This window comes from Gossypium hirsutum, chromosome D10, assembly GCF_007990345.1.
Source record: "Gossypium hirsutum isolate 1008001.06 chromosome D10, Gossypium_hirsutum_v2.1, whole genome shotgun sequence".
NCBI classification, from domain to species: domain Eukaryota; kingdom Viridiplantae; phylum Streptophyta; class Magnoliopsida; order Malvales; family Malvaceae; genus Gossypium; species Gossypium hirsutum.
In genome coordinates this window covers 53,416,112-53,437,211 of record NC_053446.1, presented here as the reverse complement: position 1 = coordinate 53,437,211, position 21,100 = coordinate 53,416,112, and the positions used below count along the sequence as shown (strand labels likewise).

General features: G+C 31.8%; 4 protein-coding genes across 7 annotated transcripts; 3 read left to right on the top strand and 1 right to left on the bottom strand.

Annotated features, from left to right (window-relative positions):
• Nucleotides 1–1,219: 1,219 nt before the first annotated feature.
• Nucleotides 1,220–6,482, top strand: LOC107916219 (uncharacterized). 3 transcript variants are annotated; one of them, XM_016845374.2, is made up of 10 exons: nt 1,220–1,669; nt 2,278–3,194; nt 3,473–3,602; nt 3,689–4,140; nt 4,387–4,467; nt 4,546–4,644; nt 4,837–4,995; nt 5,153–5,239; nt 5,462–5,533; nt 5,897–6,482. In XM_016845374.2, the coding sequence occupies exons 2-10, from the start codon at nt 2,412–2,414 to the stop codon at nt 6,215–6,217; spliced, it is 2,184 nt and encodes a 727-aa protein (XP_016700863.2). In that variant the 5' UTR covers nt 1,220–1,669; nt 2,278–2,411; the 3' UTR covers nt 6,218–6,482. The 3 variants fall into 3 exon arrangements, with proteins under 3 accessions (XP_016700863.2, XP_016700864.2, XP_040959205.1); XM_016845375.2 differs by having other exon boundaries at nt 1,242–1,669; nt 2,301–3,194; XM_041103271.1 differs by having other exon boundaries at nt 1,242–1,762.
• A 392-nt stretch (nt 6,483–6,874) lies between these two features.
• On the top strand, nt 6,875–9,341 carry LOC107916220 (acidic leucine-rich nuclear phosphoprotein 32 family member A). The gene is made up of 5 exons (XM_016845376.2): nt 6,875–7,367; nt 7,656–7,710; nt 7,813–7,869; nt 8,489–8,566; nt 8,713–9,341. Exons 1-5 carry the CDS (start codon nt 7,110–7,112, stop codon nt 9,207–9,209), a joined length of 945 nt encoding a protein of 314 aa, XP_016700865.2. The 5' UTR covers nt 6,875–7,109; the 3' UTR covers nt 9,210–9,341.
• Nucleotides 9,342–12,093: 2,752 nt separating this feature from the next.
• Nucleotides 12,094–14,152, top strand: LOC107916222 (ER membrane protein complex subunit 6). The gene is made up of 5 exons (XM_016845379.2): nt 12,094–12,228; nt 12,757–12,884; nt 12,973–13,168; nt 13,302–13,321; nt 13,782–14,152. Exons 2-5 carry the CDS (start codon nt 12,769–12,771, stop codon nt 13,810–13,812), a joined length of 363 nt encoding a protein of 120 aa, XP_016700868.1. The 5' UTR covers nt 12,094–12,228; nt 12,757–12,768; the 3' UTR covers nt 13,813–14,152.
• On the bottom strand, nt 13,991–18,225 carry LOC107916221 (protein REDUCED WALL ACETYLATION 2). Of its 2 annotated transcripts, none has more exons than XM_016845377.2 (16): nt 17,930–18,225; nt 17,728–17,819; nt 17,488–17,631; nt 17,339–17,395; nt 17,163–17,235; nt 16,742–16,900; nt 16,387–16,536; nt 16,053–16,308; nt 15,857–15,972; nt 15,664–15,750; nt 15,498–15,586; nt 15,347–15,409; nt 15,203–15,259; nt 14,983–15,079; nt 14,744–14,902; nt 13,991–14,325 (listed from the first exon to the last, which is right to left on the bottom strand). In XM_016845377.2, the coding sequence occupies exons 1-16, from the start codon at nt 17,960–17,962 to the stop codon at nt 14,320–14,322; spliced, it is 1,638 nt and encodes a 545-aa protein (XP_016700866.2). In that variant the 5' UTR covers nt 17,963–18,225; the 3' UTR covers nt 13,991–14,319. The 2 variants fall into 2 exon arrangements, with proteins under 2 accessions (XP_016700866.2, XP_016700867.2); XM_016845378.2 differs by having other exon boundaries at nt 17,488–17,628.
• Nucleotides 18,226–21,100: the final 2,875 nt, after the last annotated feature.

Below are 21,100 nucleotides of genomic sequence, written 5' to 3'. Positions count from 1 at the left end.
TAAGTAAATAAAATTTAAGAATATGTTTATTTCACAGAAAACAATTTTCTAAAAAATGACTTCTAAAAAATATATTGATTTTTTGGTGTTTGGATCATCCTCTGTAAAATATTTTCTGTTATTTCGACAAAATTTTTTTTAAATCAATTTTTAAAAGTAATTTTTAGTGAAACAAATACAATATAAAATATATTTGTTACAAAATATTATTAAAGCATTGTTTTCTAACAATTAAAATTTATTTTATAATAAGAAAATATTTTATAATAATTAATATTTTATATGAAGCTAATAATAAGCAATGCAGGATTAATATTTTATATAAATATTTTATTTAATTTTCATACAAAAATAAAGTTCCTTGTAAGGGGTGATCTTAGAAATAGCATGAAAGCAAGCTTTTAAAAGAAAAGAAAATTATTTTGGGTTGACCAAATTATTTCTTATAAAACGAATATAAGAATAAGAAAATACATAAAATATTTTTCATAAACTATAAATATTCTTCAAATTATATTTGAGTTAATATTTAATGTTTAAGCTAATGGGTTAATTGATAAAAAGTCTTGATTAATAAAAAATTAGAATTATTTAAAAATTGAGTTATAATTTTAGTATGTGTAGTGCAATTAACATTATTTTTATTAATTATACTTTTAGGATAAAAAAACTTTTGCTGGCACACATTTAAATCGTCCTTAATATTTATAATTTAATTAATTAAGACTGTACAAACTATTTGACTCTTAAATACACCCACACATTTATTTCACGAAAACCCTTCCTAAAGAAGAAATTAGGTGGATATCCTTATCTCGTATTTATTTTCTTTTTGCATAATTATTTATTATTTTTTTTATTTTAGTGTTTAAACATATTTTTACTATTTTTTTTATCATATCTCCCAATCTAATGTATTAAAGTACACTCAAACTTACAATACTCATGTCAGTCGAACTAAGACCAAATCAATAAACACACTTTTAATATTTAAATTATAATATTATTTGAATTAAAAATATATAAATATTTGCAAATATATTAACCTGCACATATATTTTTAAAAGTTGAAAATTATGTTTCATAAATTTTTAATAATGAAGATATATTTGAATTTTAACTAGAATATGAAATTTGATATTTGAAAAATGGTTAAAAAATTGTAAAATAATGTCATGTGTCTTTAAATAAAAGAAAATAAAAATTAAGAAAACAAATTGAAGTTCATTTGCGTTGAAAATAAAAACAACCGGGAATAAGAAATCCGACTCAGAACTGAAGCGGAGATAAGCAACCAAACAGAACCCTACAACAACATCCAATCTGTTTTTAGAGCTTCGTTACTCCCCCTCTGTTTATCACTGTCTTTCTGCATTTGCTTTTTCTTTATTTTATCTGTTTTTCACTCACCTCCTCCATCGACACACCTTTTAATTTCTTTAATACCCTCCTTTCGATTAACCCTCCTCTTTTTTCTTCAATTAGTGGGCAAAAAAGGTTCGACAAAACCCAAATTTTAGCTTACAGTATAAAGACCAAAAGAATCTCATACTTTCTGGACCCCCTTTTCTTTGATTCCCGTTTTTAGGGCTTTTTTTTATTATTACTTCTGCTTATTGGGTTTTCTCATCTTCCTTCTCTCTATTGACTCCACTTGCACTGCTTCAAGGTGATTCTTCATTTGCCTACCATTTCCTTTATTAAACATCAACTCTCCATTTTTGCAAGAATTGACTCTGTGGTGTTCTTCGTTTTGTACTTGGTATCATACATATTTGTTTCAAGTATTTCCCTATTTCTGTTATGGAATTTATGGGTTTTGGTTCCCAAATGAGTTTTCTTTGCTATTATTGCTTATTACATCTGCCAGGTTGAGAGAGGGATATCAAATGTTCTGTATAGGCTGTATTTAGTAACATATTGATGAAAAGTTGGTTGTTATTCCCGGAAATTAAAAAATAAAATAAAAACCCTCGTTTGTTCATTTCGTGTGGAAATTGCAAGCAAGGTTTGGTGTTCGTTCTATGAAATAATTCCCTTCTGATATATGTATGATTTTTTGTTTTCCCCTTTGGAACCCTGGTTGATGCTGTTCTGAAATATATACATTTCTGATATATTTTCTTTCGGTAGTTTTTCAATTGGTAACTTTAGATCTTATTGTTTCTTTTTCTGTTTGGTATCAGGTTGCAACATAAAATCTTTTGAATACTTACTGCATGCAATTAAATTCTTAGGCTTACACTGTTAATGCTGGGTTTCGTTCTTTGGTGACAGGTGATTTTTTTTTTTTTGTTCAGAGGTGAGGGTTTCTTTCACGTCAGAGCTATTTTTGTCTGTTCCCTTAATATGCTAGGGATGGCTTAAAGTTATTTCCTTTCTTAAGAAGCTACAAGAATACATATAATTTCATGGCTCGGGGGAAGAATGGGAAAAAAAGGGGTTCAGAGGCAGGTCATCGAGTCACTGATGCAAAAGGAAGGGGGAAAACAAGTGAGGTAAAGGACTCTTCTGGAGATAAACTACCAAATGGCAATCCTTCAAAGGAGAATGTTACTAAAGGTCATCGTGCAGGGACTGAGAATAAATATAGGCAGAATTCTGAGAAATTTGTGTCAACGGAGAAGCATGGAGATTCAGCTGAGGATCTTGGCCAATCAATATCTTCTGGGAGTAATTCAGGGTCTTGCACTGACAACAAACCTTCAAAGGAAGCTTCAAGTGGAAGGGAACAAAATGAAATCTCACCTGATGGGAACCTTAATCTGAAACATAAAAACGGATCTTGGGGCTGCTTGCTTAATGGTTTTCATCTTAAAAATGCCATGGATAATGTGGATTTTTCTGATACTGCGGCGGTAAGGAATGCGAGAGCAATAGCTGTGTCCACCTTCAAGGTGATAAGCCAGTGGCTTGAGAAACAAAGACCAATTTTAATTTCCCTAACAACTAATGTGTATAATGCTCGAGATCATGTCAGAGCAAAGTTGGAGAGATTATATCCCATTGTTTTGAAATGGCTTGTGCACTTTGGAAATATAATGCTTCTTTTGTCAATAATCTGGTTGGACTGTGCTCTTAGAGGCATTGATTCCTTCCTCCGCTTGGGTACAGCATCTCTTTTTCTGGTTATATGGTGCAGTATCTTCTCAGTAATTGCCATGGTTGGGATGATGAAGTTTCTTCTGGTGTTGGTAAGCACTTGTTCTATGTCATCAATGTTTTTCCTAAGGTTTCCTTTTCCGTGAGATCATGACGCCCCTCAATTTGCATATTGATGATTTTTTTGAACCACCATTTGCATAAAATTATGTTTTCACAAGTATTTATTTGATTTTGTTGAGGAATTTCCTGGACTACTGATTGCTAAGTCTCTGTAATGTTTCAATGATTTATTGAATATTTTGAGACATTTCTTGAGCTATTGACAAGTTATTGGTTCTTATTACTTGTGTAAATGTTGATTGCTCAGGCCATAGCTGCTCTGACAGCAGTTTTTGTTGGGCTCACTGTCGCAATGTTGGTAGTAGCTGTTTTTGGAACTATTTTCCTGTGGTTTTATGGAAGTTTCTGGACAACACTTATGGTGATCTTACTTGGAGGTTATTATTTTTCTTTTTCTGGTTGGATTAGTCTTATTTGCTAATTTATTCCACCAAATTTATGGAGTTTTGGTTTTGCAATTCAGGATTGGCATTTTCGTTTAGCCATGAGCGTCTTGCGTTATTGGTCGCCACTATATATTCTGTATACTGTGCTTGGATGTATGCCGGATGGCTTGGTTTGCTTTTGGCTCTTAATCTATCATTTATCTCAAGTGATGCATTGATCTACTACCTAAAGAACCACATAAATCAGCAAGCAGCACCTGATGGAAACCCTGAGCAAACCGATGGAATGTATGGTCATTCAGGCTTTTTCAATGACGAGTCAGTGCATGGTTCGTTCTCTGAAAATGTCCCAGGGTTTTCTGCAAACCATGGTCCTGGGGTAGCTTCAACTAGTGGGGTTGACACTGTGATGACTTCTGAAGATGAAGTTGCTCGATTGTTGACCTGCTCTGATCACTATTCTGCATTGGGTTTGTCACGGTATCAGAATGTCGATGTTAATGTACTGAAACGAGAATACAGAAAAAAGGTACGTCCTGTGTTTATTTTGCATTGTGTTGGTCACTCATTCTGAGTATTTCTTCAAATTTTCTGGAGCTTTATTAGCCAAATGTATCTAGTCAATTGGGTAAAATCTAAGTGAGCCTTTGTGAAAGTTCTTTTGGATCAGCTTACCCTTGATACCCACTGTTTTTTTTTTATCGTTTTCAAATTGTTTTAACAAAAAATAGGAGCAAGATGTGTACGGTATTGAAATTTGCAGACTGTTTGCTAGGCAATGCTGGTCCATCCTGATAAGAACATGGGCAATGAAAAGGCTGCAGAAGCTTTTAAAAAGCTTCAAAATGCATATGAGGTAATCTCTTGGTTTATTATGCTCTCCCCCTTGTGGATTGGCATTTCTTTTCTGATAATAATAGAACTTCGTTTATAGGTTTTACTTGATTCGTTGAAGCGAAAAACATATGATGATGAGCTTAGGCGGGAGGAGCTGTTAAACTATTTCCGTAGATTTCAAAATGCTTCTCAAAAGGTCTGAGCATACATCCTGCAACTTTTCACTTGAATATAAAGAAAGACTATCTTGTAGAGTTTAGTTTAAAGTTTCTGCTGATTCTTGCAAGGAAATGACTGTCTTAAGCAGTACATCCATAAAATCTTTTTCTTGCAGTAGATATATCAATCATTGCATCTTACATGATCTTTTTCTGCAATTCATCGCCAGAATGGCAGACATGGTTTCTTTCCCTCTAGATCTGCACGGTCAGAGGCTGATGGGGAGGAACCATTTGGAGAATCCAGGCGTATTGCCTGCAAAAAATGTGGTAACTTTCATGTCTGGGCACACACCAAGAAATCAAAATCTCGAGCAAGATGGTGCCAGGTATTTTCTTGCCCCCTAAAACATGTATCATTTTAGCTTGTTCTGTTTATGACTTTGACAATTAGCACATTCTCATCGAGCATGAGATCCCCTAATGTCTGACGATTTCATTTGTTCCCTAACAAGAAATTAATATTGTTTTTGGAGCTTACCTAAGGAATGCAAAGATTTTCATCAAGCAAAAGATGGTGATGGATGGGTTGAACAATCGTCGGAGCCCTTATTTTTCGGATTTTTGCTTAAGGTATGCACTGTCCACCTCTCATTACATGCAGATACTATTCCATTTTTCAATTTCTTTGATTTGACACAAGTGATAATACAATCTCTTGAAAAAGAAAGAGTTATAGGGATTGCTTTTAGAAGTATTTACCCCAGTTAGTCGAGGGTCAAGTCTTGTTTGAGTTGATATTCTTAAGATCTGTTTCTACTTTTTTTACATAAAGTTAATTGGTTGTCGGTCTAGGTGGAAGCTCCCTCTGCCTATGTCTGTGCTGATAGCAAGATATACGATGCTACTGAATGGTATATTTGTCAGGTAAAGTCAACTTTCACTTGGTATTTGTTATCATGTTAATCTGCCACCCATCAAGGATGCATTTCTAAGGAGGATTGAAGCATTTATTCAAAAGATTAACAGGAGCTACTGCTCTTTTTCTGGTTGCCTAAAAAAGTTTAAGGCGATCTTTGGCTGTTAGTAAGAAGTTTGACTTCGACCAAAAAATACCTATGGGGAACTGTTAATACGAAGATATCTGGAGTTGAATAGGATGCTAAATGGGTTTCACATGGAATTTTCACAAGTTGTACCCACTGACATCCATCTCCTTCGTGTATGAGACTGTATTAGTCTTTTGATATGAATCATGTCTACACTCAATACTGCTGGATTATGTTGCAGGGAATGAGATGTCTACCTAACACACATAAGCCAAGTTTTCATGTGAACACTAGTGTGACATCCAAGCATGCTACCGGCAAGGGATCAAGTTCAGGACAGAGAGGTGGCACAATGCCAACTCCTCCTAATCTGGAAGAAACGATGACCGAAGAAGAATTCTTAGTGTGGTTACAGAATGCAGTACAAGGAGGCATGTTTGACAACTTTAATGGTAGCAGCACCTCTGCTGAAAATCCATCTACGAAAGCAGAAAGCAGCTCGAAGAGCAGCAGCAGCGGTAGTGGAAGCAAGAGAAAGAAAAAGGGTAAGAAACAATGGTAAGCTGCAGTCATCATGATTTGTGTAGCCCCGGATTGTCGAGAGAGAAAGCAATTTTTGGCCATAAACATCCAGAAAACTTGAATCCATGTTTAACTTGTTCTCGGGCCGTGAGGCATATTTCATGCAGATTTTGTATAGCATTTACTATCATCTTCCTTCAAATAATTAGATATGGAGCGTCATACCAAATATGAAATAGATTGCAGACCCTGGAGGTTAATCTTCCCGGTTATAGTATTACTAAAAAAATTTGCACTTCTCTTCTTACACATTCTTCATTTCATTTTGTTGTCAGTATCCTTATCAAAGCGTCAACTGAATTTCTAGTTCAATTTTTATTTTTTTCCTTTGAAGAAATGCCTGACGATACTCTCAATTGCCACACAAGATGGTAGAACTATAATTCAGGACAATTTCCCTTTTTCTTTACTGAAATGGAAGCTGAAAGGATATTGTATTTTCTGAGGATAAATACTCCTATTAGTTCTTGTACGATCCAAATTTTATTCTCTTTATTTTGATTTGTTCAGTTTTAGTTTTAAGCCTTGAATTAAACGGTAGTTGTCAAATTTACTATTTTTAAAATTTTATGTAATCACAAAAAGATTTCATGTTGAATTTGATATAACAAAGGATTTATCAGCTACTGTTAGCTGTTTGGCTCAAAACAGACTTTAAAATTAAAGTAAAGAATCTAAATCTATAACTTATGCATTGTGTAGGGGCTAATAATCGAATTTTACCAACTGCGAACTATGTGATTAAAAAAATGAAATTCGCACGTCTCATAAATGGGCTTTAAGATGTGGGTATTGGGTGCATCTTTTTTATCCATAACTCCAGATTTAAAGATATATGTTACTAGACTCTGCAACTTCTTCAAGTTCCTGCAATGGAGTCACTCCTACACTCTTCTACGAAAATTGTTGCTCCCACCCTACCCAAACTTCAAATAAAATGTGGGTTCTTTGGAAACCAACACTCTTTCTCCATATTCCCGCTACAAAACTCTTGCCTTGGTCGTAGAAAGCTTTTTATTGTGGAGGCAAAGAAGAACAAAAACAACGATAATAAGCAAGACAGTCACAGTTTTATCCCCAAGCCAGATGAGACCACTGGGTTCTTCCCTGAAGCTGTTCTTCTCAAAGAGGTCTCTTTTCTGCATAAACCCTTGTTCCTTTTTTTTCTCCTTTTTATGTTTTCTTTCTTTGTGTTATTATAACTCTGCAATATCAATTGGGTTATATATCTATGTTTAGTAAAGATAAGAGTTTTTTCCCCTTTTTTTGCTTAGTAAGAAGAAAAGGCCAAGGCTTTCTTATTGTGAACTGCCACTGCTTCACGTACTGTTTTTGTGTTCCATTTGAGAAATTTTAGCTCCTTAATCTTTTTTTTTTTCCATGGAAGTTGAGGTGTGGGTTTTCTCTTTGAATTGCAGAAGAAAGTTCAGGAAGATGGTAGACTTCTCCCAGAGTTTGATGACGAAGAAGAACGTAAGTCAATTGTGGTCATTAAGTTTGTATAACCTGCTTTTATATTTCAGATGAATAAATATAGCCGCGTTGTACTCATGAAAATTGTTTGTAAATTTGCAGAAGAATTGTATGAATCTCTTAACCTTGAGCTGCAAAGCGCATTGAACTTGGAACGCAGTAAGCCTACTTCTCGTAGTTACTTTGTAGTTTCTGCTAGTATGATAGGATTAAACATAAAGAAATTTATGGTTGTTTTCTTGAAAATTTTATTATTCTATCATAGTCATCAAGCTTTTTATTTGGTTTTCACAATTATACTCTTTTCTCTGCTTCTTGCCTTTTAAAAAGCGAAAAATATCTTTGAAATGGTTTAATTGACTCCTCGTATTTGTCTGAGCGGACCATGTTGTTGCAAGAATTCTTGATTCATGAATTGTAGGATGAACTTATGTCACTACTAACAAAGACCTCAGCAAGTGTTGGATTCAAAGCTGATTTTAGAAAGTATAAATTGATTTATCGAACTCCTGAATATGAGGCCAAAGATATCAACATCTTGGCAGCCTTCCAAGGAAATGGAATATGAATATCTTAAAATGGGAGTTGAATAATTCAGGGAAACTCATGGTTTTATTAGCCTTTGTAATATCAAAGTTGCATTTTGGGGTTCTGATTTCTGTCAAATATGGAGAAGCAAACCTTTTATCATTGTATGGATAACGTGGATTTTCTTTTTTCAATGTTGTTTGACATCTGGTCACTTTGTTATGATTCATTATTCTCCTTGTTTATACAGTGCGGCACTACGAGGTTGTTTATTTAGTTCATGAGAAGCATGATGAAGAGGTTGAAAGTGTCAATGAGAAAGTCCAAGGTAACTTGGTGTAAATTGTATGCTTATTGTTCTTTTCATTTTGGGCTATTAGTATCCTTCTATTGAATTCCCAACATATTCTTTTGAAAGAATCAATGAGAAAGTTCAAGGTAACCTGGTGTAAATTTCTTATATTATATCTGCAGATTTCTTGAGGGAGAAGAAAGGCAGGTTATGGAGATTGAATGATTGGGGTCTTCGGAGACTAGCATACAAGATAAAGAAAGCTAAGAATGCCCACTACATCTTGATGAACTTTGAGTTGGAAGCTAGATGGATTAATGAGCTTAAGACCATGTTAGACCAAGATGAAAGAGTCATTCGGCATCTGGTGATAAAAAGAGACGAGGCAATCACTGAGGATTGTCCACCTCCACCCGACTGGCACACTGTTCGTGCAGGTGGTGATGATGAAGCTGAAGTCGAAGATGATGAAGATTATGATGATGGTGATGATGTATATGAAGTTGATGATGATGAAGAGCTGGAGGAGGAGGATTGGGATGGAGAAGATGATGTGGATATCTTTGAAGATGGTATTGTTGCTGGAGATGACGATTACATAGAAGAATCAAAGCACAAATCAGGTAGTGTTGGGAATGAAGGTAGAAGGAATCTTAAAGCTCAAAAAGTTTCTAAATAGGTAAACATTCTTCTTAAATCTCTCTCAGTATTCAGGTTTGAGAGGGGAGAGCAGGTGTTCTTGTAAGGTTTGTATGTTTATGAAATTTCATGACTATTTTTAGTATTAAATGAAGAAATTATATTTTTGAGACGAGCAATGGAAATCATCTACAAACCTCAAGACCCACACTTGCTATGACAACACTTCCAATGGCAGGTTAAAATTACTGATAGAAAACACTTCAGCTGACCCAACCATTGATTTTTTGTTGAATCAACAATAATTCAAGAATTTAATGCCAGCTTAATTAGAAGAACCAAACTCCTCCCAGTCATCCCGAGTAATAGATAAACAATACTAGCTTTCTTTGAGGTCCACTTCGCCCTTTAAGCACTACCACTAGCAAAACCAAGTACAGTGTGAGTAGTAATTGAGAGTAAAAAAAACCCATGGTTACTTCCATTTCGTCTGCAGCCATTGTTGCAACCAGACTCTTCATTTTAGGGAAGCTTTTAACACTATTGGTAATATCTGAAATTCAAACTTGGGAATTATACGCCAAAATCTCACATTATTATTGAGAATATAATATTCCTTGAATTAAATGCACCCTTAAAGCGCCTCGGGTTCACATAATATTAGATTACTTAGAACGTTATACATTCTTTTATTTAAATTCATTTAGCTAAAATATAAGATTATTTAAAAGCACATTCTGGTATAGAAGTTACTTCTATTTAAGCTTATACTATTTTATATCTAGTTTTTAAATAAATAAATTGAAATTAGCGAAGATGAATAAGTAGCTGGGGCTTTATATATATATATAAAAGTGATAGGAATTTTTCTTTTTGTACTTACTCTAGCAGCAGTTCCAGGCCAAGCTAGAGTAAAGATAATAGGTAGAAACTTCTTGTGTTGGCTCAATCTGGTACATGTATACATCTACTTTAAAAATATATCAAAGGATAAAAAAATTATCATTTTGATTTAAGTAAAACGAATCAAAGTCTTTACAAATGGGGTAAAATTATCTAAAATCTCTCATTATCATGGGAATGTAGGATTAACTAAGGAAGAGGTGGTGTTCAGATTATCGATTATCCCCTATATTTTAAAATCTTGGCAGTAGTGGAGTGTGATATTATCGACTTAAAGTAATCTTTGAAATCTAAATAGAATGCTATTCCAGAATCTTACCTTATCCTCGAAAATGTAGGATTACTTTTGCAATATGGTTACGGGGATATAATATTATATAACCATTATCGGAAATGTTACATTACTTGTTTGGTTCATGGGTGGGAATGTAAGAATTTTAGTGATTAGTTGATGGAATGTAATATTACCTAAAAGTACATTAAATTAAATAATAATTATTTTTAATTTAAATTTTTTATAAAATTATGATAAATTATCAAACCTATTTTTGTTACACCTTAATTTAAACATCTTTCCTAATATTTGTAACTACCTATAATTATCATTTATTTATTTTACAGAATTTGATAGTCTTTATGAGAAGGGAAGTAAAACAATTTGTTTTTCACAAAAATATTGCTTATACTAATCCTATACACATTATATATGGGTAAAGTATAAAATAAATAAATAATAGACGAAAATTTAATATAATGTAAATATAAAAATTATTTACCTTTTTTCTTTTTTACATTTTATAGGAAAATTTTAAATTCTCAAATTTAAAATTATATAATAATGATAATTTTTTTATTTTCATCCTTGAGTTACACTCAATCATAAAAAGAAGGTTCAAAGGACATTCCTCATGCTTGACATGTGGTATAGCCTCTATTTTTTTTATAGGATAATGATAAATTTTCAATTTTAGTCCTTATGCTACACTCAAATTTTAGATTATGAAATAATAGTCAAATTTCAGTTTTAATCCTTATGTTACACTCCAATTTAAAATTTAATCTTTATACTTCTACTTTTTGATGTAATTTGGCAACTCAATTTTTCACAATGTCATTTATTAACTCAAATATTTTATTTTGATTATTATCCTGATGTAACTTTTTAGAGTTATTAATGCTATTAAAGTTATTTGTTAAATTAAAATACATTACAATATCATTTTTTTAAATACATTGCAATTAATTTTTTTTAATTTTAAAATATTTAATAGTATTAACAATTAGATCTGAATTTTTTAAATTTAAAAGGAAAAGGAGCTAAATTTCTAAAAATAAAAATAAAAATACTAAATTTCAAAGCATATTTTAATATTCAAATATTTATTCTAGAATTTTAATATTTTTATTAAATTCAAGTCCGTTGCAATGTTATTTTTTTTTACATGGATACCAAATGAGTATTTTTTTTCATTTCAAAATGCCACAACAACAAATTTAACAAAATAATTTTAATAGCGTTATCAGATGGATCTAAATTTTTAAATTCGAAAAGTAGAAGGATTAAATTCCAAATAAGAAAAGAGTATAAGAACTTTGAGCAAATTATAACCTTTAAATTTTTACTCTATAATTTAGTCAATAAATAAATAATTAACCCAAAACCAAGCGTGGGTGGACACCGTAGTAGTTTGATTTTTTGACCGTTAAGAAAAGTCCTTTTTCAGCAAAGATGGCAATAGGGATGCGTTTTATGTTTCTCTCTCCAAAATTGGCCTACTTTCGTTAATATCTTTTGAAATTGGCATATTCGACTAATTTACCCAAAACAATAAAGATTGAATAATAAAAATGATAAATACGCACGATGTGGATGTTTAAAAGATGATACAAATACATCTCTTGTAAAATTAGTTTAATTAAGATTAAACAATAATTCATAAAAAATAAAACCAAAAAAAAATGCTAATTTTTATTTCTGTGGATTTTTTTTATAATTTTGAAAAAGTAAAGGGAGTGTAATGGCATTTAATGGAAAGACGGGATTATTTAAGACTTGATCAAAATAAAATAAAAATTTCGAGTGGGCTATCTCGAAGTAAATTCTCAGTAGAAGAATACAGGAAAAAAAGGGTGTCTCGTATTCTCCGATCATCTGGGTAAACTCTTTTTTTTCTTTTTTTGTATTCTCTTATCTGTTTTTGAATGGTTTGTTGATGCTTAGATCCATTACTATCCCCTACGTTTCGATTATCATGGATGTAAAATTCTTATATTCTTTCATATTAACCACTTGAAATTTTCGAAATTTGATAATGTATATCTATGCTGCCTTTTGATCGAAGTTCCAAAATTTGAGACGCTCTGCCGTAGTCAAAGGAACATGTAATACGATAAATGTTTCGGAATCTGTTTTTCATATCAGTAATGCTGCATTGATCTTTTAGATTAGCGCAGTAAGGACTTTATAATTGTTTCTCAACTATTTCGCTTGTGCTTCACTGGGTAATTCACCGATATGGTATTTCTTTTTCGTTTTCTTTATACTAAGCCTGTCAATTGGATGGATGGGATTGATTATTTTGACTCCAAATCATTTTGATTAGTGTTTGATGCTTTGATTTTTTACGGATTTAAATCATTTCAAAATTTGTCGTTCTGAATTATTTTTGGGATTTGGATTGCAGAATTGACAGGTAATGGCAGGACAGGGTGATTCAAGTTCATCTGAGAAGAAATCAAAGGAAGTTATGAATGATGTATCAACTTTTAGAGCAGAGAATTTGCAGAATAACATGAAAGTTGTATATTACAGGTATGTCTATGCTCACATTTAGTGAAGATACTAAAAGTTGTGTGTTGAAAGCCAATACTTGAGATAAGCATTGTGGTTTCATTTGCAGCCGAACGTTTTTGTCGATAATCGGAGGGGCTATTGCTGGGATTTTAGGGTTGACAGGCTTTATGGGTTTTATATTGTATTTCATTGTCATGGCAATTACTTCAATTGGACTCATAGCAAAGGCAAAGTTCTCCCTTCATTCTTATTTTGATTGCTGGAATCGGATTATACTCGATGGATTCTTGGGTGGGCTTATGGTAAAGCCTTTTCTTTTATGTTTTGACTTGCTTTACGTATTCCCATATCTTCAATGAATCTAAATTTTGTTCTTTTGCTTTGCCTAACCTTTCATCTTTTTCCTTGGCTTATATTCTTCTTTTATTTTTGCAGTCATTTGTGCTATTCTGGACGTATCCTTTTCTTTAGATTTAGAAACTTTCTACACAACATTGCGTTCTGTAATCATGCTTAATTGAACTCGATCGGAAAAAAAACTTGAGCTCAACTCAAAATTGGTTGCGCAAAACAAGATTCGAGCTCAAATGAATACAAGTATAGAAGCTGAAGCTCAGTTTGAATTCGTTATATATGCAAATTCAAGTCGAGTAGGTTGTTAGCTGCTCGAACCTACTCAAGCTCAGTTCAATTGATGGCTTGCTCAAGCCTAGTACAACAATGATCATATTTGTCCAAGTAGCTTACGAGTGTCTAATTGAATAATGAAACTTTCTTAAATCCTACAAAAGTTTTGGTTACTCGAATTTGAGATAGCCTTGTTGAGGTGAATTCAACCTCGATTAATAGTAAGCTACGTTTGAATATCTTTTGTTTCATATCTTAATACTCTACTACTTTCTTTAACTTGAATAGACTTGCTTATGATATCGTGCATATATTCTGAGGAACTATCTCCTATGATCTCGGCTGGAAAAGAAGCTGCTCTGTTTCCCTTGCTGCTGGCATTTGCAATCGGATTCCATGTTTTTGTTACCTTTTCTTCTTTACTTTCTATTGCATTTTATTTTCCATTTTCCTTTGTTCCTAGATTCAACAAATCTTGGAATAAAACGTAAGGCATATTAATTAAAGGCAAATCTTTATTTAATAAGATCGATGTAATGCAAACCAATATGTGTACGTTTTAGACATGGTAACGAATCATGTAGTAACTATATCGTGTGTTTAGAAAACAATAATAGTGAACAAAAATAACCAACCTCAATTTGGAGGTTTTATACCGACTTTAACCTTCCATGTTCCGATATTCCGCATGATCTGATCAAGGAGACGTATTCTCCTATTGAATTCTGCAATTTTACGTTTCCATTGTGAAGGAAAATACTTCCAACAACACAGTGATGAACAAGGTCATGGTGGCTGCCTCCTACTATCTCTATATTTATAGTTCTCACACCTGCAAATTCCAATACAGTAAAGGCCGTCAGATTCAGATTTTCAAGTATTATACTCACTATTTGCTGTTTTCTCAGTTATACCTGTCAATTGAATAAATCAGTTCGGTTTTGTGTCAGATTGATTTTTATTTTAAAATTTTCAAGTCATTTTGAGTTCTAATAATTTAGGGTCAATTCGTTCTAAGTGTTTTGGGAATAAACCATTTTGGGTTTGGATCATTTTTGAATTTTGTCATTCAGGTTCGGGAAATTTTGGGCTAATTGTTTGGATTGTTTTGAATGAAGGTCATTTCGGGTTTACTTGTTCGGATTGTTTTAGGTTCCAAGTCGTTTTAGTTTTGAATTTTAAAATTCAGATCAAAATTGACAGGCCTACTCTCAAGTGACACAATTAGATTAATTTGAACTAAACCTTACCAACATCTGAGGGATTCTTAGGAACACGAAAGAGAGAGAGTATAATATGCTCGAGACTACAACACCAGTAATCAAGTTGTGGAGAAGGCGCTTGTTGTCTTTGGTAGGTACAAAAGCTGATTTCAGTATATTTGTCAAGTCAAAGAGTCTGTAAGAAATCTGCAGGCAAGAAAGAAAATGTCAGGGCATGACTAATGAGAGATATTTTCAGTTCCCAAAGATGACACCGTTTTACTTACTGCAAGATATATGGAAGTCGTAAGCATGAAATTCAACATTGGGTAATCTGGGATCAGAGAAAGGAGCAGCTTAGGCTGACCATCTGGAACCCCGGATCTGCACATTGATCGGATGTTGAGTTAAAAATTCATATGCTATGATTTAGAGGTTCGAATTCGGATCAACTCCTAGAGAGCAGTTGAAGCACCAAGAATTCTCATGTCGTCAACTTCAGCTTACCTTAGCCAGATGTGAATCTGCGAGATATAGGTCTCCAGTGTAATCTTTCCAAGCCATCTGGAAATGAAAGACATATATTAGCTCCACCTTATTGGTCATTGGAAAACAAAAGAATAAAACAAGAGACGATTAAGGGTTACTTACGCAAAAAGGGTTAAACTGTAGCTTCGGAAGGATTGAGTAACATTTCTTAAACATATATACACACTGGTGAAAACAAGGAACAAAAATTTATCGGTAAAAGCCAAAATGTTCAGATATGTCAAAATATCAACACAGTCGACATGAGACCTACGTTATCGGGATCCATGACGTGTAAGGGTGGTATTTATTGTAGGTGATCTTGTCAAGCTTGTAAATGTGCTCGAACCATAGAAATCCCACCTACAAGTTTATTGAAACCTCATGAATAAGAGTTTCTAGGAAAAGGAATGGCAAGTCAAAAGGGGTATATATGATACCATCAGGGCTATTATTGCCACGGCTATTTTAATTGATACTCGCCGCTTCACCTCAGTTTCCTCGAGTTTTTCCATCCATCGTTCAACCTGCAATAGTAAATCCCAATATCTAGCTATGAACTCCAAAAATAAATTGCATTAATTCATAGCAAGATACAATGAAAAGATCAAAAATAATTGCATTAGAACTTACAGTTGGATGGTAATATGCATATATCATCCCAATAATCCAAATATAACGATCAAGGCCTGAGCGGAAATGCCATTCATGCAAGAGGGGAAGGTTTGGCTTTGCCGGATCAGTATATCCTGCAATGGTTTTTATATTTTTCCCGTCAATATGACCAAAATTTGTGTAAATAGAAATCATGCTTTGGAAAATTACCCACCAAGGAAAAAGGTGAATGGGCTCCAGAGAAGTTCAAATACTCCAGGCACTTCCCAGACTAGGATAACCACCAAGAAGCAGGCAATGATTTTTAGAGCAATGACTGACCCTTTCTCATTGTACTTGTTCAGAATACCAAGTGCCCCATAAACCATAAGAGTGAATAGAGTATGCATGGGGCATATATAGTACAGCATATAACTATTATTGAGGACAACACAGCAAAAAAATACCAAGAAATTGAGCCGCCACATCATCTGTTCAATCAAAGCACTCAATGTTGGAACTTGGAACATGGAGTAGTTTACATGATCTTTACTTTAGGTAACTCATACCTGTGCAAACCTTGCAAGACTGAAATCTTTGCGCACATAATAATATGAGAAGTTCCCAAATCCAGTCATCCAAACATAAGCAGCAATGAAAATTCGGATAGCATTGTAAATCTCTGATGCTGCAAAGTAATGGTACATCAAAAATAAGACCTGCAAAATAAATGGGGGAAAAGTAAGCACAAGACTATCTTCAATCCTTGTTTAGCAATGCTGGAACAATTTGCGTGTAAGCAGCATTGGCCACAAGTGTTTGCACTTTCTATGCAATCCAACACATTCTATTATTACAAGTAAATGAAGATCTTTCAAGAAGAAGATTTGCAGGTTTATTGCATCATTTCAAAGAATTACAAACCTGCATCCAACCTTTCCACTCCTCAGTTTGATGTCTGTTCAAATAAAGTATAGATTTCCCTGAAAATGGTGACTTATCATGGTGTATCTTGAATGAAGTTATTGCCGAAACTATGATGAGAAGAAAGTAGAGGAACAAGAAAAGATCCCGGTTGTAACTCTGGATAGACATACAATGAATGAGAGAACTTAATTAGCAAGAACTTAATTAGCAAGCAATAACATAGTTTTAAATGATTATTTATTGCAGTAAAACTAAATTTGAAATGCATGGCTTACTGCACTATTTTATAAGAAGAATAGAGTGCTCAGCAGTTGTTAACTTCAATTCAAGTTCATTTTTATCTTTTCACAAGTATCTATTATTCTAGTTAGACACAATACTATAACTATGAATTATATACTGAAGTAATCATCTTCACCTTTTTCGAAGAGGCAAATACATCAGTACGGTCGCATATGTAATAGTATGCCAAAAGAACACCGAATTCAGATCTATAAGACGAAAAAACAAAAAGAATTGAAGTTAAGTTACATACTATTAATTCTCTGAAAGAAATGATTCAAATATTAATCAACAAATAAAAAATTCACTTACATTGCTCGAAGTGTCAACCGATTCTCAATCAAGAAAGTCTCATCCATCATAATAAACCTTAACAAAATCAAAGCATATAAATTCAGTACCTGATCAAAATAGAAAGAAATGAGAAGGAAAGAAAAGAAATCAAGGCTCCAATGACAAACTTGAGAATTGGAGACACGGAAGATGTTGAAGACCGCGCTTTAGGAGAACCAGATTGAAGACCTCCGCCTTCCAGTAAAACCGCTCTATCTTCCTCCTTAACGGCAACATTTCCAATTTCGACTAAACTCACATCAGAATGCCTACTAACAGAAATACGAAAACAGAAAATTAATTTTTCACCAATAAAGTACGTTAATTAATTGTAATCGCGTCACAAAATGTAAAAATTCAGAGCTTACGCCTTGGATGCATGTGAATTTTTCTTGTATTGCAAGTATTCTGCATAGATCCAAGCTGAAATCACCGGAAATACGCCGAGAAAAAACGAAACCTAGAAAAAATTCAAAAAAAAAAAAACAAGAATTTTCTTTTTTGTATAAAAAAGAAGAAAGTTTAAAATGCAAGATCCGAGAGTGTTGGAGAATGCTGAAGTGAACGCACCTGACCGGGAGTGATCGGGCCGAAGATCATCATTATTTGGAAACTTTCGGCAAACGAAGAAACAAAATGAAAAGTGAAGTTAAGCCGCCAAAATCAGGCGCATTTGAGCGTAAACAGATGAGTTTAAAAATAAAATTTACAGATCTGATAGAAATCTGGTTTTCTAGCCAGTGAGTGGAAAGGAAAAGAAAAAGAAATGATAAAGACGACGAAGCGAAGAACAACAATAGATGGATTGATTCAAAACTAGCAGGGCATGTAGAGAAAGGAAAAAATAAATAAATAACGATTAATTAAAATTAAATAAAATGTAAAGAAACAGAGTTGATAACCGAGAGACTTGTGTTTTTCCGTACTATATAACAAATAAATGGTTAAAATATCCTATAACTACCTGTACTATTTGTAAATTTAGAATTTAATCTCTATATTTTTATTTCAAAAAATTTAGTTCCTTTACTATTTAAATTAAAATATATAAGTTCATTTGCTAACACCGTTAAAATTTATTTTGTTAAATTTAGGGTCATTACAACTTTTTTTTTAGTTACATGACTATCACTTAGATTTTTTTATTTTAAAATGTCACATCAATAAACTTAACAAAAAAATTAACAGTATTTAACAATTTGACCTCAATTTTGAAATTATAAAAGTATAGAGATTAAATTTTTGAAAATAAAATTATAGGGATTGAATTTCAAATTTGCAAAGAGTATAGGGACTTATAGTATAGTTTTGCCTAAATAAATTAAAGGAAAATAAAACAATAAATAAAGGTTAAATTTTTCTATTAGTCCTTGTACTTTGTGAAAGTTGTAGATTTAGTCTCTATACTTTTATTTTATCAATTTTATTCTTTTTATTTTTCAAATTGGTCACTTTTAGTCCCTGTACTTTTCAAATATACGTTTGGTTAAATTCAATTACTAGTATTGTACCATGCGTACAATTATAGATTTAGTCCAATTTCTCCAATTGGATCATTCTAAGTCCCTATACTTTTTGAATTTTAAAATTTCAATCTTGATGCAATTGACAGTTGTTAATCCATTAACTAATTTTTTAGTAAGTAATATGTGGAAATAATAAGCTTACATAGTATTAGACACATTATAATATATTTGGCGGTTTTTAGAAATAGTAGAACTTTACTTAATGAATTTAATAGTTATTGTTTGGTGAGGACTAAAATTTTAAAATTTTAAAATTACAGAGACTTAAATTGACCAAATAAAAAAAATAAATCAATAACTTTTTCAAAATACAGGGACTAGTGACAGAATTTAACCAAAAATAAATATTTAAATTTAAATTATATATTATATATTATATATTATATATATTAAAAAAAAAAGGCGATTGTTTTCATAGCCGTGAGATGTAGGAATGGAGTAGGGGAAATGGAATCTGTCATGTTTTGAGTGTCAATTTATGAAGTTATGTTGATGTTCAAAAATAATTAAAATTATTACAAAATATAAAAGGTAATTTTAATATTTTAAAAATTAATTAAATGCTGAAATTTCATTCACTTGTATGTTAATATTTTAGATAATTTGACAAAAAAAAGAAGAAAAGTTTAAGAATTAAAAAAGTGAAAATTTAAATAAAAAACAAAAATAACTTTAAAAAACCAAAAAAGTAATTATATTCATAATTTTTAATTAAAATTTTAGAGAAGTAGTTGACGTTATAATATTAATTTTTTTAATAAATTTGACTATGGTGTATTGGTTTATTTAACTGGTAACTTCAAAACTATTAATAAAAAATTGACACAATCTTACCTTCCAACTTTAAAAAGTAATAATAATAATTAGGTTGTATTTAAATTTTATTTAATTTTTAATTTTTAATTTTTATTATTTATCAAATCACCTTACAATGAGAAAAAAAGTTAACGTTGGTTAATTTTATCAATGTGGCATGTACGTTGATGATACGTTAATAATTAATTAATTATTAAAATTATAAAAAAAATTAAAAGTTATTTTTTAAAAAACTAAAAATGTATAGAAAATATAAATATTTTTAATTTTTTTTAAAATTAATTAAATGCTAGTATGACTTATATATGAACTATCACATGAATGTCACATCACGATGTTAATAAATATTAATTTTTTATTCATTTTGAGTGATTTGACAATCAATGTGAGTTTAAGAAGTAAAAGAGAAAAAAATAAAATGAAAGGTTGAAAAAATTATTATATTTTAAAAAATTAATATTAATAAATGTGATATAATATTGTCGCAAAACTAATGAATTAAAGAAATTAAATAGAATAATAATTTAGAAGACGCGTGATGGGATGTGGTGTCGGCAGAAAGTTGGAAATTGTGAAGGGCGTGTTGGTGTTGATATGCCACCGACATTAATTGAGGATGAACAGTGCGAGTGATTGTTTAGGGCTGGCTGCCATTGTCCATTCTTTTCAACCTTCATCCAATTTTCATCAACCTATAAGCCCATTCTAACTGTAGACCCTCAGCCCGTCGCTCCATAGTTTTTATTCAACTTTCAATATCAACTATATCATGGGCCATTGGGCATGGCACACTCCACCATGTCATCAAAATCAAAATTTAAGTTATTTATTTGAAAGATTGTAATCAATTGAAATAGTAAAGTTAAGGTTTTTAATTGTTTTTTATCGTGTCGAAATATATCAAAATTATCGAAACGTATTAAAATTTTGATCAGAATTAAATATAAATAATTTGATATCAGTTTAGGATTATTCTAAATGTTATAATTTCATGTATATATATAATGCTAAATTATCATGGTATATAAATATTTTGTTGTAATAAATTTTCATCAGAATGAAATATAAAATCTATTTATGAACTGATACAATATTAACTATTATGATTTAAATGCTAAATTATCAAGTTCAAATTTTATTTGAGTGAATTTTATTGAGTTTATATAAAAATATAAAAACAAAAATATTCTCGTAATAATATAATTTTGTAAAAAAATAAAATTATTTTAAGGTTTATTCAATAAAAAGCCCCTTAAAAATAATTCAATAATCAATCAAAAACAACACTTAACGGAGCCCTCAATTGAATTTAAGCAATCAATTAAGCCCTCATCCTTTGGCACCGTTAACTTTGCCACATGGCACGTCATGGTTGTGCCATGTGGCATAATTTAGTAAT

Coding starts and splice junctions, on each gene's coding strand:
- LOC107916219 (XM_016845374.2), top strand. CDS start 2,412: ATGGCTCGGGGGAAGAATGGGAAAAAAAGGGGTTCAGAGGCAGGTCAT. Junction 3,603..3,688: donor TATGGTGATCTTACTTGGAG/GTTATTATTTTT, acceptor TTTGCAATTCAG/GATTGGCATTTTCGTTTAGC. Junction 4,645..4,836: donor TTCAAAATGCTTCTCAAAAG/GTCTGAGCATAC, acceptor ATTCATCGCCAG/AATGGCAGACATGGTTTCTT.
- LOC107916220 (XM_016845376.2), top strand. CDS start 7,110: ATGGAGTCACTCCTACACTCTTCTACGAAAATTGTTGCTCCCACCCTA. Junction 7,368..7,655: donor AAGCTGTTCTTCTCAAAGAG/GTCTCTTTTCTG, acceptor TTTGAATTGCAG/AAGAAAGTTCAGGAAGATGG. Junction 7,870..8,488: donor CGCATTGAACTTGGAACGCA/GTAAGCCTACTT, acceptor TTGTTTATACAG/TGCGGCACTACGAGGTTGTT.
- LOC107916222 (XM_016845379.2), top strand. CDS start 12,769: ATGGCAGGACAGGGTGATTCAAGTTCATCTGAGAAGAAATCAAAGGAA. Junction 12,885..12,972: donor ATGAAAGTTGTATATTACAG/GTATGTCTATGC, acceptor TTTCATTTGCAG/CCGAACGTTTTTGTCGATAA. Junction 13,322..13,781: donor TCATTTGTGCTATTCTGGAC/GTATCCTTTTCT, acceptor TAACTTGAATAG/ACTTGCTTATGATATCGTGC.
- LOC107916221 (XM_016845377.2), bottom strand. CDS start 17,962: ATGATGATCTTCGGCCCGATCACTCCCGGTCAG. Junction 17,396..17,487: donor TCCGTGTCTCCAATTCTCAA/GTTTGTCATTGG, acceptor GATTTTGTTAAG/GTTTATTATGATGGATGAGA. Junction 15,080..15,202: donor CAGATTCACATCTGGCTAAG/GTAAGCTGAAGT, acceptor ATCAATGTGCAG/ATCCGGGGTTCCAGATGGTC.